At 44.6% G+C, this 15,700-nt stretch overlaps 1 protein-coding gene across 1 annotated transcript in view; it reads right to left on the bottom strand.

Annotated features, from left to right (window-relative positions):
- The window catches only part of LOC123990581 (protocadherin-1-like), a 123,423-nt gene that overhangs the window by 68,767 nt on the left and 38,956 nt on the right, over nt 1–15,700 (bottom strand). The window contains 1 exon segment of the mRNA XM_046291203.1: nt 13,322–15,505. Coding sequence (XP_046147159.1) covers nt 13,322–15,505 — 2,184 coding nt within the window.

The following is a 15,700-nucleotide window of genomic DNA, read 5'->3' as shown; positions in this document are numbered from 1 at the left end:
ATGCACCCTCACTGGAGACACCATGCGCTACACAGCATAACACGGTGCCTGCCCGGTCCCTCTCGCTCTCCGGCAAGCACAAGAAGTTGGCGCAGGTCTCCTACCTGGCTTCGCCATACTCCCTGTGTGCCTCCCCCAATACATTTTTGGGGCTGACTCTCGGGCTTCCAGCCCTGCTTTCGTGCTGCCTCTTCAAACCGCCGCCTCTCCGCTTTGGTTGCCTCCAGCTCTGCCTTTGGGCGGCAATATTCCCCCAGCTGCGTCCAGAGTCCATCTCCATCCAGTATCTCCTCCCAAGTCCAATAGTCCTGATTGCGCTGTTCCTCCTGCCGCTTTCTGTCACCACGCTGCTTGGTCCTGTTTTGGTGGGTGATTCTGTAACGGTTTTCTTCCTCTGAAGGAGAGGAGGACCAAAATGCAGCGTGGTTAGTGTTCAACATCTTTAATATAGACGATAACCGAGAACACTACAAAATACAAAACAACAAATGTGAAAACCGAAACAGTCCTATCTGGTGCAATGACACAAAGACAGAAGACAAACACCAACCAAATACCCAAAGAACATGGCTGCCTAAATATGGTTCCCAATCAGAGACAACGATAAACACCTGCCTCTAATTGAGAACCAATCTAGGCAACCATAGACTTCAATAAACACCTAGACTAGAACACAACCCCATAAACATACAAAACCCCTAGACCATACAAAACATATAAATCCCCCATGTCACACCCTGACCTAACCAAAATAATAAAGAAAACAAAGATAACTAAGGCCACGGCATGACAATGGGACCACGCAGCCGCCATACCGCTCAGGAAGGAGACGCCATCTGTCTCCTAGAGATGAACATACTTTGGTGCAAAAAATGCAAATCAAATCCAGAACAACAGCAAAGGAACCATATGTAGAATGTATGCACACATGACTGTAAGTCGCTTTGGATAAAAGCGTCTGCTAAATGGCATATATATATTATTTACAAAAATACATAGACCGCCGCCCCTTATCTTACCAGACGCCGCTGTTCTATCCTAAAGGTAAATTGTATAGCCAGTCAGCTGTATGTTGATATTGTCGTCTTTCAGTCATGACTCCGTGAAGCATAAGATGTTACAGTTTTTAATATCCCGTTTGTAGTTAATCTTCCCAGTAACTCATCCATTTTATTGTCCGAAGATTGCATGTTTACTAGTAGAATTGAGGGAAGTGGGGGTTTATTGGATGGCCTCCGACTTCACAGAAGGTAGCCCGCTCTCCGGCCTCTCTTTCTCCGTCTCCTCTTCACGCAGATCACTGGGGTCGGGGCTTGTTCACCAGGGAGCCATATATCATCCGCCTCGGGCTTATCAGAGTAGTGAAAGAAGAAAAAGGATTCTGCTAGTCGGTGGTGAGTAATCGCAGTCTTGATGTCTAGAAGTTATTTTTGGTCAAAAAGAAGGTACAACAACGCAGATAAACAAACAAAAAAACACAATCGGTTGGGGGCACATAAAGTCTGCCGTCTGCCTTCTGCTCCGGTGCCATCTTAAACATTCAGAGATAGAAACACCGTAAACACATGAAAAAATGAATCAGTGCATAACGGTTACCGATAAAATCAACTTCACAACAAGTATTGCTGACATCCATGTCTCTGTTAACCTACTGAAACATTGTGTAAATTGTAAATTGGAATTATCATACTATCGAAATGAGCCTCGTGTAACCACAGCAGAACAGATAAATATCTATTGGGTCTAAAGATTTCCAATGAAATGTGGCCTTTGGCTGACGTGGGTATTATGCAAAACATGACATTTTAATCTACAATTAAATAAATAAACTTGATTGAATCTGTGTAACTGAGCACCTCTGTGGCTAAGTAGCATTAAAGGTGTACACTTTCCTAATGTATTTTTTCGTGCTCTATACAGGACCTCTAATGGGGTTATGGGTCTGTTGTATGTTGATGAATCTGCTGCTGTTCTCCTAGTGTCTCTCCCAGGCTCTGTCTGGGTTCCTTATCTGACCTGTAGACTATCTCAATTCATTTCGATTCAAGGGGCTTTATTGGCATGGGAAACGTATGTTAACATTTCCAAAGCAAGTGAAGTAGATAATATTCTCTCTCTCTCTGTGTACATTTCCATTGGTTTGACCATCCCAATGCTTGGTTAGTGACAGCCTAGTCTGGGTTTTTATCTTAATCAAGTCCCACACTGGATAGGCGGGAGCGATTACCTTGACTACATTTTTTATTTAATGTTTTTATTTAACCTTTATTCAACTAGGTAAGTCAGTTAAGAACAACTTCTTATTTACAATGATGGCCTACCCTGGCCAAACTCGGATGACGCTGGGCCAATTGTGCGCCACCCTATAAATAAACATGATAGTGATTTGGCATTCAGAAAACGACAATCTTTTTACAATTAGCCAAACCCTGCTTAACTACACACAGGGAGATTTCACACTGCTCACACTTACAGATGAGAGGATAGTTAACAATAGTCAGAGTTAGAGAGAAAGTGGGAAAGTGAGAGAGAGGAGAGAGTGCAAGAGAGAGAGAGGGGAAGACAGAGGAAACTGGGGAAGAAAGAGGAGCCTCAGAGTTATAGCAGCAGGAGAGAAAATACCATGGCACATTATTGAGGGACGCTTTGGCGGTAAGCTGCTTATTGATAAAAGCACTAATCTGCCTGGCAGAAGGTAAGGAGGCTGGGATGTGTGGTGATAAAATATCTGAGCTAAAGGCAATGCCATCAGGGAGCTGAGCCTCCACACAGCTTTACCTAAAGGAGCTTCTCATTAAATGTTTACATAAAAGTGGGAATCTGACCATGGGCAGCCTGCAGAAAGCATCTTTGTCTGCAGAGATGTGAGCAGAGAACACAGGGAACCAAAGGCTCAGCTTTCCATTGGGTTCAGATGCTGGGAGTGTCGCTTTCTAATATTATTTCCCAATTGCATCAACAAGCAAGTCAGGTAATTTGATAAAATCAACAGAGGTTATGGTTGGGGGAAAATAATTCCATTGCGTCACAGATATGAATACATTAGTGGTATTGCCAGAATCGTGTTTTTCTGTGTACAGGTGCCATATTGTGGGGCAAAACAGTATTTAGTCAGCCACCAATTGTGCAAGTTCTCCCACTTAAAAAGATGAGAGAGGCCTCTAATTTTCATCATAGGTACACTTCAACTATGACAGACAAAATGAGAAAAGAAATCCAGAAAATCACATTGTAGGATTTTTTATGCATTTATTTGCAAATTATGGTGGAAAATAAGTATTTGGTCACCTACAAACAAGCAATATTTCTGGCTCTCACAGACCTGTAACTTCTTCTTTAAGAGGCTCCTCTGTCCTCCACTCATTACCTGTATTAATGGCACCTGTTTGAACTTGTTATCAGTATAAAAGACACCTGTCCACAACCTCAAACAGTCACACTCCAAACTCCACTATGGCCAAGACCAAAGAGCTGTCAAACAAAATTGTAGACCTGCACCAGGCTGGGAAGACTGAATCTGCGATAGGTAAGCAGCTTGGTTTGAAGAAATCAACGGTGGGAGCAATTATTAGGAAATGGAAGACATACAAGACCACTGATAATCTCCCTCGATCAGGGGCTCCATGCAAGATCTCACCCCGTGGGGTCAAAATGATCACAAGAACGGTGAGCAAAAATCCCAGAAACACACGGGGGGACCTAGTGAATGACCTGCAGAGAGCTGGGGCCAAAGTTACAAAGCCTACCATCAGTAACACACTACGCCGCCAGGGACTCAAATCCTGCAGTGCCAGACGTGTCCGCCTGCTTAAGCCAGTACATGTCCAGGCCCGTCTGAAGTTTGCTAGAGAGCATTTGGATGATCCAGAAGAAGATTGGGAGAATGTCATATGGTCAGATGAAACCAAAATATAACTTTTTGGTAAAAACTCAACTCGTCGTGTTTGGAGGACAAAGAACACCATACCTACTGTGAAGCATGGGGGTGGAAACATCATGCTTTGGGGCTGTTTTTCTGCAAAAGGACCAGGACGATTGATCCGTGTAAAGGAAAGAATGGGGCCATGTATCGTGAGAATTTGAGTGAAAACCTCCTTCCATCAGCAAGGGCATTGAAGATGAAACGTGGCCGGGTCTTTCAGCATGACAATGATCCCAAACAAGGAGGAAGAGTGGCTTCGTAAGAAGCATTTCAAGGTCCTGGAGTGGCCTAGCCAGTCTCCAGATCTCAACCCCATAGAAAATCTTTGGAGGGAGTTGAAAGTCTGTGTTGCCCAGCAACAGCCCCAAAACATCACTGCTCTAGAGGAGATCTGCATGGAGGAATGGGCCAAAATACCAGAAACAGTGTGTGAAAACCTTGTGAAGACTTACAGAACACGTTTGACCTCAGTCATTGCCAACAAAGGGTATATAACTAAGTATTGAGATAAACTTTTGTTATTGACCAAATACTTATTTTCCACCATAATTTGCAAATAAATTCATAAAAAATCCTACAATGTGATTTTCTGGATTTTTTTTCAAATTTTGTCTGTTATAGTTGAAGTGTACCTATGATGGAAATTACAGGCCTCTCTCATCTTTTTAAGTGGGAGAACTTGCACAATTGGCGGCTGACTAAATACTTTTTTGCCCCACTGTATATGTTATATGGCAACCCATCTGTAGGTTTGCTCTAGCTAGCCTGTGGGTTTGGTTTGGATTGAATGTGCCCCGAGTGTCTCACTTGGTCTCCAGCTGTAATCTCTTTTAACAGGTAATCAAGGGAAAGTTAGCTTTAAATTGCCCACTTCAACACAGCGGCAGCGCAGAGTGCACTGTGATTTCACTTTACATTCTCACCATTCACACCCAACATACCGTCTGAGTCCACCCAGCCCAGACAAGTCCATCTCAGAGAGGTTGCACACTTGCTAATCCCTTAATGCAAGGCCAGGCCAGGCAATCTCAGATGGCAAACCTAGACTACTCTGTCTAAAAATCCTATGCCAATGAAATCAATCCCTTTGTCCTGGTTCAAAGACCCCCACTTTCATTAGAGCCAGGGTGCTAATTGAAGTTGTTTGCTTCTCGGCTGTCTTCCTTGTCCTCACTGTGTTGACTCTATCACCCCAGTGGGAGGCTTGCTGTAGCTCCAGGTGTATTAGAATTAGTCATTACATGGTGGATTTCCCTCAGTGGGACATGTCTCTCCAGTATCTACGAACAAAATATTTGCAGATAATTGCTGTTGTTCCCCTCAGGGTGAAGGCGGGTCTTCGTCTGCTACCAAATACTTCCTCCTAATTCTACGTTGTTCCCTGACTAAGTTCTGCTACAGAGGATGTGAGTGGGAAGTGTCTGGAGTGTTCTGAATCAGATAGTAGAAGATGAATCTGCACCATGTGTCTGAGTGTGGGTGTGTGACTATGTGTCTGATAAGGGTGACTTCCAGATGGATGGATCAAGAGAGAAATAGTTAGAGGAGAGAAAAACAGAGAGAATAAGCGAGGGAGCAGAAGAGAGTGAGAGAACGACTGCAATTAAATACATCATGGATGTGCTCTGATCTGAGGATTTCTGAGGTCTCAGGAAGACAGCAAGAAACAGAGTATTAGGCATGACCGTGTTGTAAACCATCTGTGGAGATGAGGAGATTCTGCTTGTGGCCTCGCCCCCTGAAATGCATCTCTGCACCTCTCAGATAGCGAACCCAAATTGGGTTAATCCCAGCTCACAGGGATGCCTAGAGTTCATCCAGTGTATGGCCAGTTGAACAATGAAGTAGGGTTAATTAAGGCTAGCCCTGAATCCTGTGTGAGAATCCTTCAGGTTGGCTGGAGATGGAGTTAGCTAGCTGCCCATTGCAGTGCCGAGATGAAGGCGGAGCCCCACAGGGGGACAACACTCAGCTATCTCTGACTAATAAGGCATTTTAATTGTGTGGATTTAATTTAAGTACAGATTTACGGCTTCACAAGCGCTCATCACGCCCACTTAAAAATGAACTGGGAAGGCCTTTCCCTTGATCTTTCACTGTGTGCTAATATCTCTCACACTGGTTCTTTCTCTCCTAAGGAGGAGGGACACATCATTAAAATGCTATGTAAAAAGGTGTCCGATCTTTGGCCTGAATGGGCTAATTATCAACACTGGGCTCAATGTAAGCTAATGGTCTCCCCGGCAACCATCATGTAATTTCACACATTCGGAGTGAGGGAGAACCCGTTGGGAAAACCTATAAATGCATCCCTGAACCCAACCTCGTGACCCCACCTTGCCTTTAACGTCAAGCTCAATCACTTACACAAACACACGTAAGCTGTATAGGTTGTGTCCCAATCGACAAGAATGCTGCCCTTTGAGGCAGAATTTCTAGGCAGGACATCAAAATTGGCATGTACCAATCCTAAAGTAACTTATAATGCTGCCTTCTAAGGTGCCTTCATTGGGGTGATTTTGAAGGCAGCATCCCAAAATTCCCCAAATGTTGTCCCCACTTAGGAAAACATTTCTCAGAAGAAAAAGCAATATCTTAATGTAAGTATAATGTTTATTTAACATCAACATGTTGTTAAAATGATCAACAGATCACTTTCATATGATGTTTATCAACTGGTGTTTATCAGCCCATTGCCAACACGCCGGAAGCGATAGCTAGCTAGTAGTCGATTTCGTCCTGTTTATCGGTTGTTTAGAGGTGAACATGTAAACTAACTAAGCCTAATCATAGATTGAGCATTGCGTCAATTGTGAAGACCCAGACAGTTTTTAAATAATGAATTGGTGAACTTTCTAGCCAGCTGAAGACATGCAGCAAATAATGTTTTCCCATCTGTTTTCAGGGACTAAAGTGGGCACCACATTGCAATGGCTTGGCAGGAGAAAACGTTTCTGGACTTGTTTGGAGATAAGACATTTTATTAACAACATCTGATGAAAACGATAGGAAATGCAGCCAGCTGTGTTCTGTTCAAACTCGGCTTGTTAGCCAAATCATTTGTGCATTCCGTTGATGACTCTGTTTTGCTAGCAAGCTGCATACAGTGTCTGTTTACCTAACGTTAGCTAACTTTCTCTCGTCACTTTCCCTTCCCCTATTTTGTTGCCCCATTGGGTTGGTGTTACTAGTTTACACTAGAGGCTAAGTTATTCTACTCTTAGTGTAAACAACTTGATCAAGCTTAAAAATATGCAAAACTGTTAACAAAACTATTGCACATTAATAACGGTAGTTGCTTCAGCAACTTGAACCAGCACTGATATTTGAGCAGTGAGGTTCATTTCTCCCCCCTCGTCTCTGCTTGTTCCGGGTTTGAAGGACATCCCGCCCTGACACCCTACAGATGTAAATAATTTGTTGGGAAGCTCTCAGCAAACAGTATAATCACCATATTCCAGGATTTTATTCAGGAGTGTGCACCATCACAATGTTAGAGATAAATAGATTCACCCATGTTATGGTTTAGCATGCAGATTTGTCAGGAAATTGTAACTTTTGAAGCTCATTCTAAAATACAGATGTGATTTTCTGTCCCAGGGGTATGCACCGTGTGCAAGTTTCCAATGTAGACCACAATTAGTTGACATAGGTTAGTGAAGGGCTAGGGAACAAAAACCTTTAAACTCCTCGTCTGTCTATAAAAACAAAAAAACCTGTAAACTCCTGGCCTGTCTATAAAAACAAAAACCTATGGTTGTTATGACAAAATGTGCCCTCATGTATTGAACAAGCTTATGTATGTTGGAAGTTCATCTCATTGATGTCCCTCACTTGGGAATTGCTTCTTTTGTACAATGGCATGTGTTTTAAGGACTCATGCACAGATACAGGAAAACCAATGCAAATGTTAACATTTATTGAAAATGACAAGTGCTGATGTCTCCACATGTTTGGAGTCTTGGGCATCTGGTGACTGCAGTTCATCTGACTAATCCTCTGCAAGAGAAAGACATCAATAATATTACAATGCTGCATTCATTTAATTGAATATACTGTGCATTCGGAAAGTACTTTTTACATATTTTCTTTACGTTACAAACTTATTCTAAAACTGATTAAATAAATAAAAAACCTCATCAATCTACACACGATACTTAATAATGACAAAGTGAAAATAAGTATTTTGAAAATTTTCCAAATGTATTAAACATTAAACAGATATACTTTATTTACATAAGTATTCAGACTCTTTACTATGAGAATTGAAATTGAGCTCAGGTGCATCCTGTTTACGTTACACTGTTCACATTTAACTTGATTGGGGTTTACCTGGGGTAAATTCAATTGATTGGACATGATTTGGAAAGGCACACACCTGTCTATATAAGGTCCCCACAGTTGACAATGCATGTCAGAGCAAAAACCAAGCCATGAGGTCGAAGGAATTGTGCGTAGAGCTCTGAGACAGGATCGTGTTGGAGGGACAGATCTGGGGAAGAGTACCAAAACATTTCTGAAGCATTGAAGGTCCCAAGAACACATTTAACTCCATCATTCTTAAAAACAGAAAAAGTTTTGAACCGCAAGACTCTTCCTAGAGCTGGCCTCCTGGCCAAACTGAGCAATCAGTGCAGAAGGGCCTTGGTCAGGGAGGTGACCAAGAACATGACAGTCACTCTGACAAAGCTCCAGAGTTCCTCTGTGGAGATGGGAGAACCTTCCAGAAGGAAAACCAGCTCTGCAGCACTCCACCAATCAGGCCTTTATGGTAGAGTGGCCAGATGGAAGCCACTCATCAGTAAAAGGAACGACAGCCCGCTTGGAGTTTGTCAAAAGGCACCTAAAGACTCTCAGACCATGAGAAACAACATTGTCTGGTCTGATGAAACCAAGATTGAACTCTTTGGCCTGAATGCCAAGCGCCACGTCTGGAGGAAACCTGGCACCATCCCTACAGTGAAGCATGGTGGTTGCAGCACAATGCTGTGGGGATGTTTTTCAGCAGCAGGGACTGGGAGACTAGTCAGGATCGAGGGAAAGATGAATAGAGCAAAGTATAGGGATCCTTGATGAAAACCTGAACCAGAGCACTCAGGAACTCAGACTGGGGCGACGGTTCACCTTCCAACAGGACAACGACCCGAAGCACACAGCCATGACAATGCAGGAGTGGCTTCGGGACAAGGCTCCGAATGTGCAGCGACGGTCCCCATCCAACCTGACAGAGCTTGTGAGGATCTGCAGAGAAGAAGAAACTCCCCAAATACAGGTGTGTCAAGCTTTGTGGTATCGTACCCAAGAAGACTCGAGGCTGTAATCGCTGCCAAAGGTGCTTCAACAAAGTACCGAGTAAAGGGTCTGAAAACTTATGTAAATGTGATACTTCAGTTTTTTATTAGTAATATATTTGCAAGCATTTCTAAGAAACAGTTTTTGCTTTGTTATTATGGGGTATGTTTTGTAGATTGGTGAGGGGGAAAAAACAATTTAATCAATGTTCCAATAAGGCTGTAATCTAACAAAAGGTGGAAAAAGTCAAGAGGTCTGAACACTTTCCAAATGCACTGTATATTCATGTTTGATATGCATTTATATAATTATATTGGACATGTTATCCTTTATATTTTGGGGGTATTTTTGGGGTATCCAATGCATTTAGCTAACATTCGGATGAAGTAGCTTTCTAATCCAGTTAGATTGCATCATATCACCTTTCAATATTAGTTATCAACAAATATAAAATCATGTTCTTGAGATCAGAGTCATTTAACAATATGTGCGGGTGTGACAGTTTAGGAATCACAATGCAAGCCTACTCATTAGAATAAAACATTAGCAGCGCTAACGCAGTAATAGCTTCACAGTGAAACACTACTATTCTGGCTATTAATCATTCTTAAACAGTCAGTAAAATAGCTTAGCTATCTCAAAAAACTGTAGTTTGTATCATGCATGCAAGCTTACCTGTCATGTCCACATTCCACAAAGATGGAGCTGCAGACCAAGCAATATGCTAGAGGAGGACCCTATACTGTAGGCTAAGTATTCTGGTTGGTGTCAACTTAATTCATGAACTGGCACTGAGGAGATACATTTTGTAACTTGTTTACTTTTTAATTTGTGTCAGATATTTCCATTTTGGGATAGTTGTTCACTGAATTGCTAGCACTAGTTGCTCACGGTGCTACAGTGGCTACAATGTAACTAAATGTCTAGCGGATGCTGCCTTAGAATCCCATCCCAATCAGCAGTTGCCTACTGGAAAAGTGCTACCTACAAAGGTAGGTGAGGCAGGTAGGCATCAGGCAGCTGCCTTTGGATTGGGGACATAGCCATAGGCTTCATACAGCTCTGTCCAGACCAGATCACGCCACTGGGAAATTAAGTGGTTGTTTACTTGATCACTGATTGTACAAACATTAAGAATACCTTCCTAATATTGAGTTGCACCCCCTTTTGCCCTCAGAACAGCCTCAATTTGTCAGGGCATGGACTCTACACAGTGCTGGAAGCGTTCCACAGAGATGCTTGCCCATGTTGACTCCAATGCTTCCCACAGGTGTGTCAAGTTGGCTGGATGTCCTTTGGGTGGTGGACCATTCCTCATACACACGGGAAACTGTCTCAATTATCTTAAGGCTTCAAAATCCCTCTTTAACCTGTCTCCTCCCCTTCATCTACATTGATTGAAGTGGATTTAACAAGTAACATCAATAAGGGATGATAGCTTTCACCTGGTCAGTCTACGTTCCCAATGTTTTGTGCACTACCGGTGTTTTTCAATATGCATACTACCCTGCTCCACATTCTCATGCTGTAAGTGCATTCTCCAAGGATGTTCTCTTGAGTACGTTCTTGTGAGGATAAGAGTGTGGAGAATGCATAAAACATTACATTTGTAAAGCACTCACACTCTCGCTGCATCTCCCCATTCACTGAACCTTCTTCCAGCCAGGACAATGGCAACAATAGGGAGAAAACAACATATCACAAAGCAAATATTTTACTCCATAATTATCTGCTAGCTCTATGTGAATCGTAATAATCTAGCTAGCCAGCTAGTTAAACCGTCACAAATTACCTAAAACGTATGTTATGCAAGTTAGATGTACATTATTTGCGGGTAGCTAGCTGCCAATTCTTAGTGGCTAGCTAGCTAGCCCTATTGATTTACTATGGACTTACCCATTCACTGAACCTTCTTCCAGCCAGGACAATCGCAATAGAGACTAAACAAGATATACACAAAGCAAAAGTTTCACTATCAGCCAGCTATATGTGAATCATAATAATGTAGCTAACTAATGTAGCTAATATAGTTTAACAGGCAAACAGGACCTAAAATGAATGGGCAGATTCTTCATGGGTAGCTAGCTAGCTAATAATTCTTTGTGGCTATTTGGCTAGCTAACAGTAGTAGCTAGTCAGTTAGCCCTATTGACTTACTATGGGCTTGCAATTTACACAAGTCCATAGCTATTGTAGGCAGGTATCAAGATAATGTGTCAGGCATCATATGAGATGTGAATAGGCAACATTTCATTCCGAAGTCTCTCACTTCAGCTCAAATAATGTCCGGCCTTTTTTACTTGGTTGCGTAATTTTTCTGTGCATACTTTCTGTTGAAGCTTGAATTGATGCATGCTGCAAAATATGTAGAAACGGAGTACGCATTAGAGAAGTGCTAGCCGTGCTGCGTTTCGCATACTGTACCTTGATTTGGACATACTACGACACTCCCGTGCTCCAATTTTCATGCTCAGAGCATGGTAGTATGCATATTGAGAAACACCCTCCCACATCCAGTTATTGGAGCTAGGTCTAAAAAGAAAAGAGGTGAAACTGCCAGAGATATGACTATGTGCTGACAGTGAACAGTGAATGGTAGCACCAGTGTGTTTACATTCAGCACTGCCAAGAATCATTGAGAAGCTCAGTTCTAGTCACAGACACCTGAGCACATCCCCACTGAAAATGTGAATCATTGTTTAGACCAGCATGGTTGACTAGAGTAAGCTCTCCACTCCACATCTGTCACTCCAATAGGCAGCAACTTTATTATTTATTTTGGTCAATCTGTTCTTCCTGATGTGAGAGGGGATGCCATACATGAGGTAACATCTGCTGAGGTATGTCACATGAGTTTTAACATCTGTCCGTGTTTTTGCGGCACCTTTCCATCAATTCACACATGTTTTTAAACACTTTACACACTCATGCAGAGAAACGCAAACAGAGAGAGGTGAGGAGGCTAGCTTGATGCACAGGTGCACACAGCACAGACACCAGCAGTAGCATATAGCTAGATTAGACATGTATGTCCTCAAATACAACCCAAGCACAAAGCCCACCTGGAAACACAGACTTACTCACATAGACCCAAACATGCAAACCCACTGCAGGGCTACAGTTCATTGTCACTTTGCTCGTATATGCTGTCCATCACTGAGACAGTGGTGACTGTACACACTACTGACTCTCTGAACCCACAGGGGCTCGCAATTGTCCAGGCTGTCAGGCAACATCTGTTGAAATTACCCACCAGCCACTAGCCAACCAGTGGTGACTGACTGGGTTCTGGAGATAAGCTTCCTTATCCTCAAAGTGTCCCACACATATTCAGAGCCCAGTCACACATTTTCCTTGAATAATAGGATAATTTCATGAACATATTGTACCGCGCAGGTCAGGTTAAGCTAATAGACACTTGTAGATACACACACACACGGGCACACAATCAGTCATTCAAGCAAGCACGCATATATGCACAGAGACATACAGACATACTCTCCCTAATTTATTTTTGCATTCTAATCCTCTCTGAGCCTATTAATATTTCTGTTTCCATGGCAATGGTAGAAGGGTCAGAGCCAAGCCAAGTGAAGTGGAGTGAGAAGATAAGAGCATGTGACCTGTATGGACCACAGGGCGTGAGGTCAAGCAGAAGTGTAAGAGTAAGTCACTCAGACATGAACCTTGCACTCTACCTCACCTCCTCCTTTCACCAGCTAGATTAATAAACCCATGGGAAGAGGGGGAAGTCGGGGGGAGAAGGGGAAGGAGACTCGTCTCCACCCCGGTAAAAGAGGAGACCAAAAGCAGTTTCTTATTACTCCCATGTGCCCTTTCTCCCTCCAAGTGGATGGAAGTTTTCCTAATTACTAAAGCCTTTTTTAGTTACTCATTGTGTGTTTAAATCAGGCGATGAAAAGCAGGTAGCCAATAGCATTCTGAAACGGCTGCTTGATTGTTTTTGGGGTGGAATTTCCAACGTTAATGGCCCCCATCCATAGCCTTAAATATCACAGCCACTCCACTAATAACACACCACCTCCTACCTTTGTCACAGGCAATTTAAACAAGTTATTGTTTTGCTTTCAAAGCTCTGGCTCTTACCTGCTTGCTGTTGTACTTTGGCTGGCTGGCCTTGTAGCTATAATCCGAGTACTGGTCTGAGCCTGTTGAATTGTCATCTCCTCCAGTCCCTACGAAGGTGTTGGTTGCAGGGAGGTCCTGGACTGCCTGGTGCTTCTGGGAGGCCGACGGAGACTGGGCCTGCAGCTGGATGGATGGTAGGGGAGAGTTGGAGCGGTAGTGTCTGCCAAGGTCAGGGCTGCCTGGGGGATATGTCAGGGGCAGGTGGATCCTGGGGCTGTCGTTGACCCCATCCAGGTTGAACTTGAGACTCTTCTGAAGACTGACCTCCTCCTCCTCTCCCAAGGGCTTGGGGGACTTGGAGGGCTTTCCTTTCCTTCCCCGCTTGCCTTTGCCATTCTTTGGCCCCTGCTTAGGGGCGTAAAGGTCCTTGGTCTCCTTCTTGCCAGCCTGGTAGCCGCTCTTCGTCTCCCGCTGAATGCGGTGGCGGATAAACACCACCACTACGATCACCATGACAACGCCTGCCACTCCCGCCAGGCTTCCATACACAATGTTACTGCGCTGGGCCGCCAGGCCGTAGTCAGGGTCACCAGCAATGTCTGTCTCCAGAGGGGTGTAGAGACTGTGTCCCACCAGTGCTTCCACCAGGGTGACATTAGCAATGGTCTCATTGACGTAGATGTGCACCATGGCAGTGGCGTGGCGTGCAGGTTTGCCCGCATCACTCACCCTCACCACCAGGCGATGGAGCCCACCATGTTTCCGGGTCAGCTCCTTGGCCAGGGTGATCTCCCCAGTAGTGGAGGAGATGCTGAAGAGGTCATAAGGGTTTCCTCCAGTGATGCTGAAGACCAGCTCTGCATTGGGCCCAGTGTCCAGGTCTTCAGCCTCCACTAGCTCCACACGGCTTTCTGGGGCAGCTAGAGGGGACAGGAGTCTGAAGGAGGAGTTGGAGGGCTTGGTGACCACAGGATCATTGTCGTTTTCATCCAGGACATTGATGGTAACGCCTACATAGGAGGACCTGGGAGGCTCTCCCCCGTCTACGGCCTTCAGACGGAAGGTGTAGCTGCTCTCCTTCTCCCGGTCAAAGGAGATGCTGGACAGGATGGTTCCTGTTCCATTCTGAATCACAAACTTCCCTACGTCTGGCTCCACAGAGAGCTGCACTCTGGCATTCTCTCCCTGGTCCATGTCCAGCACAGTCACCATGCCAACGGCGCTGAGTGGGGGCATGTTCTCCAGAACAGAGAAGCTGTAGCCACTTAGCATGAACTTGGGGTCGTTGTCATTGCGGTCCAGCACCTTGACCACGACCGTGGCTGTTCCTCTGTGACTGGGCGAACCTTTATCAGACGCAGTGACCCGGAACTCATAGCGTTCTTTATGCTCTCTGTCCAGTGAGCTCCGTGCCCTCACCTCCCCTGAATCGGGGTCAATCTCAAACAGGCCCCTGGTAGATGTGTCTGCTACGATGCTGTAGACCAGCTCGGCGTTAGTTCCGCTATCAGCGTCCGTGGCAACCACGTCCACAACCTTGTCCCCTGGCTGGTTCTCCTCTGCAAAGGCAACCTCAAACAGGTTTGGGGAAAACACTGGGGAGTTGTCATTAACATCAGTCACCTGCACCTTCAATGAGTTAGTACTAGAAAGAGCTGGGTTGCCAGAGTCAACAGCCACAATCTCCACACGGTATTCCCTGACCCTCTCATAGTCCAAGGGGGTTGTAGTCTGCAGAAAATACTTCCTCTTGTTAGTGGACGAGTCACTGGCCGGGCGCAGCTGGAACGGCACGTCCCCCGCCACCACACAGGTGACCACTGCATTCTCCCCCTCATCCCTGTCAGACACCTGGACAAGGGCCACCGCCGTGCCCACTGGCATGTCCTCTGATATGTTGGCCACCCCGTCACTGTGGGTCACCAGGCCGATCCCACGGATCTCCACAGCAGGGGAATTGTCGTTCTGGTCAGTCACCTGGATTGTCACAAAGGTCTTGGAGCTTTTGGGTTGGGGACCTTTGTCCCTGGCCACTACGTAGAATGTCAAATCGCTGATTTCTTCCCGATCCAAGGGCCCTTTGACATAGATGATGCCAGTGGAGCGATCAATTCGCAGGAGTTTTGGCACTGGGTCTAATGCCTGGTGTAGTGTGTATTCTATCTCTCCATTGGGGCCCATGTCAGAGTCATTGGCTTTCACCTGCAATCAGAGACAAGGGATTAGGTTAGAGGTTGGAATCAGGGTAGGAATTCAGGGATTATGTTAGCATATGGAGGTATGGGTAAGGGGTTTAGGTTTACAGCCCAAATGTCATTGAAGTTAGTTTACAGCAAGAGGGCGATAAGCAAGGGAGTCTAAATGTGCATATTATAAACATATCTTGCAATAATATGA

The sequence above is a fragment of the Oncorhynchus gorbuscha genome, linkage group LG02 (genome assembly GCF_021184085.1).
Source record: "Oncorhynchus gorbuscha isolate QuinsamMale2020 ecotype Even-year linkage group LG02, OgorEven_v1.0, whole genome shotgun sequence".
Lineage (NCBI taxonomy): Eukaryota > Metazoa > Chordata > Actinopteri > Salmoniformes > Salmonidae > Oncorhynchus > Oncorhynchus gorbuscha.
The sequence above is the reverse complement of the archived record's forward strand: the minus strand, read 5'-3'. Positions and strand labels throughout refer to the sequence as shown.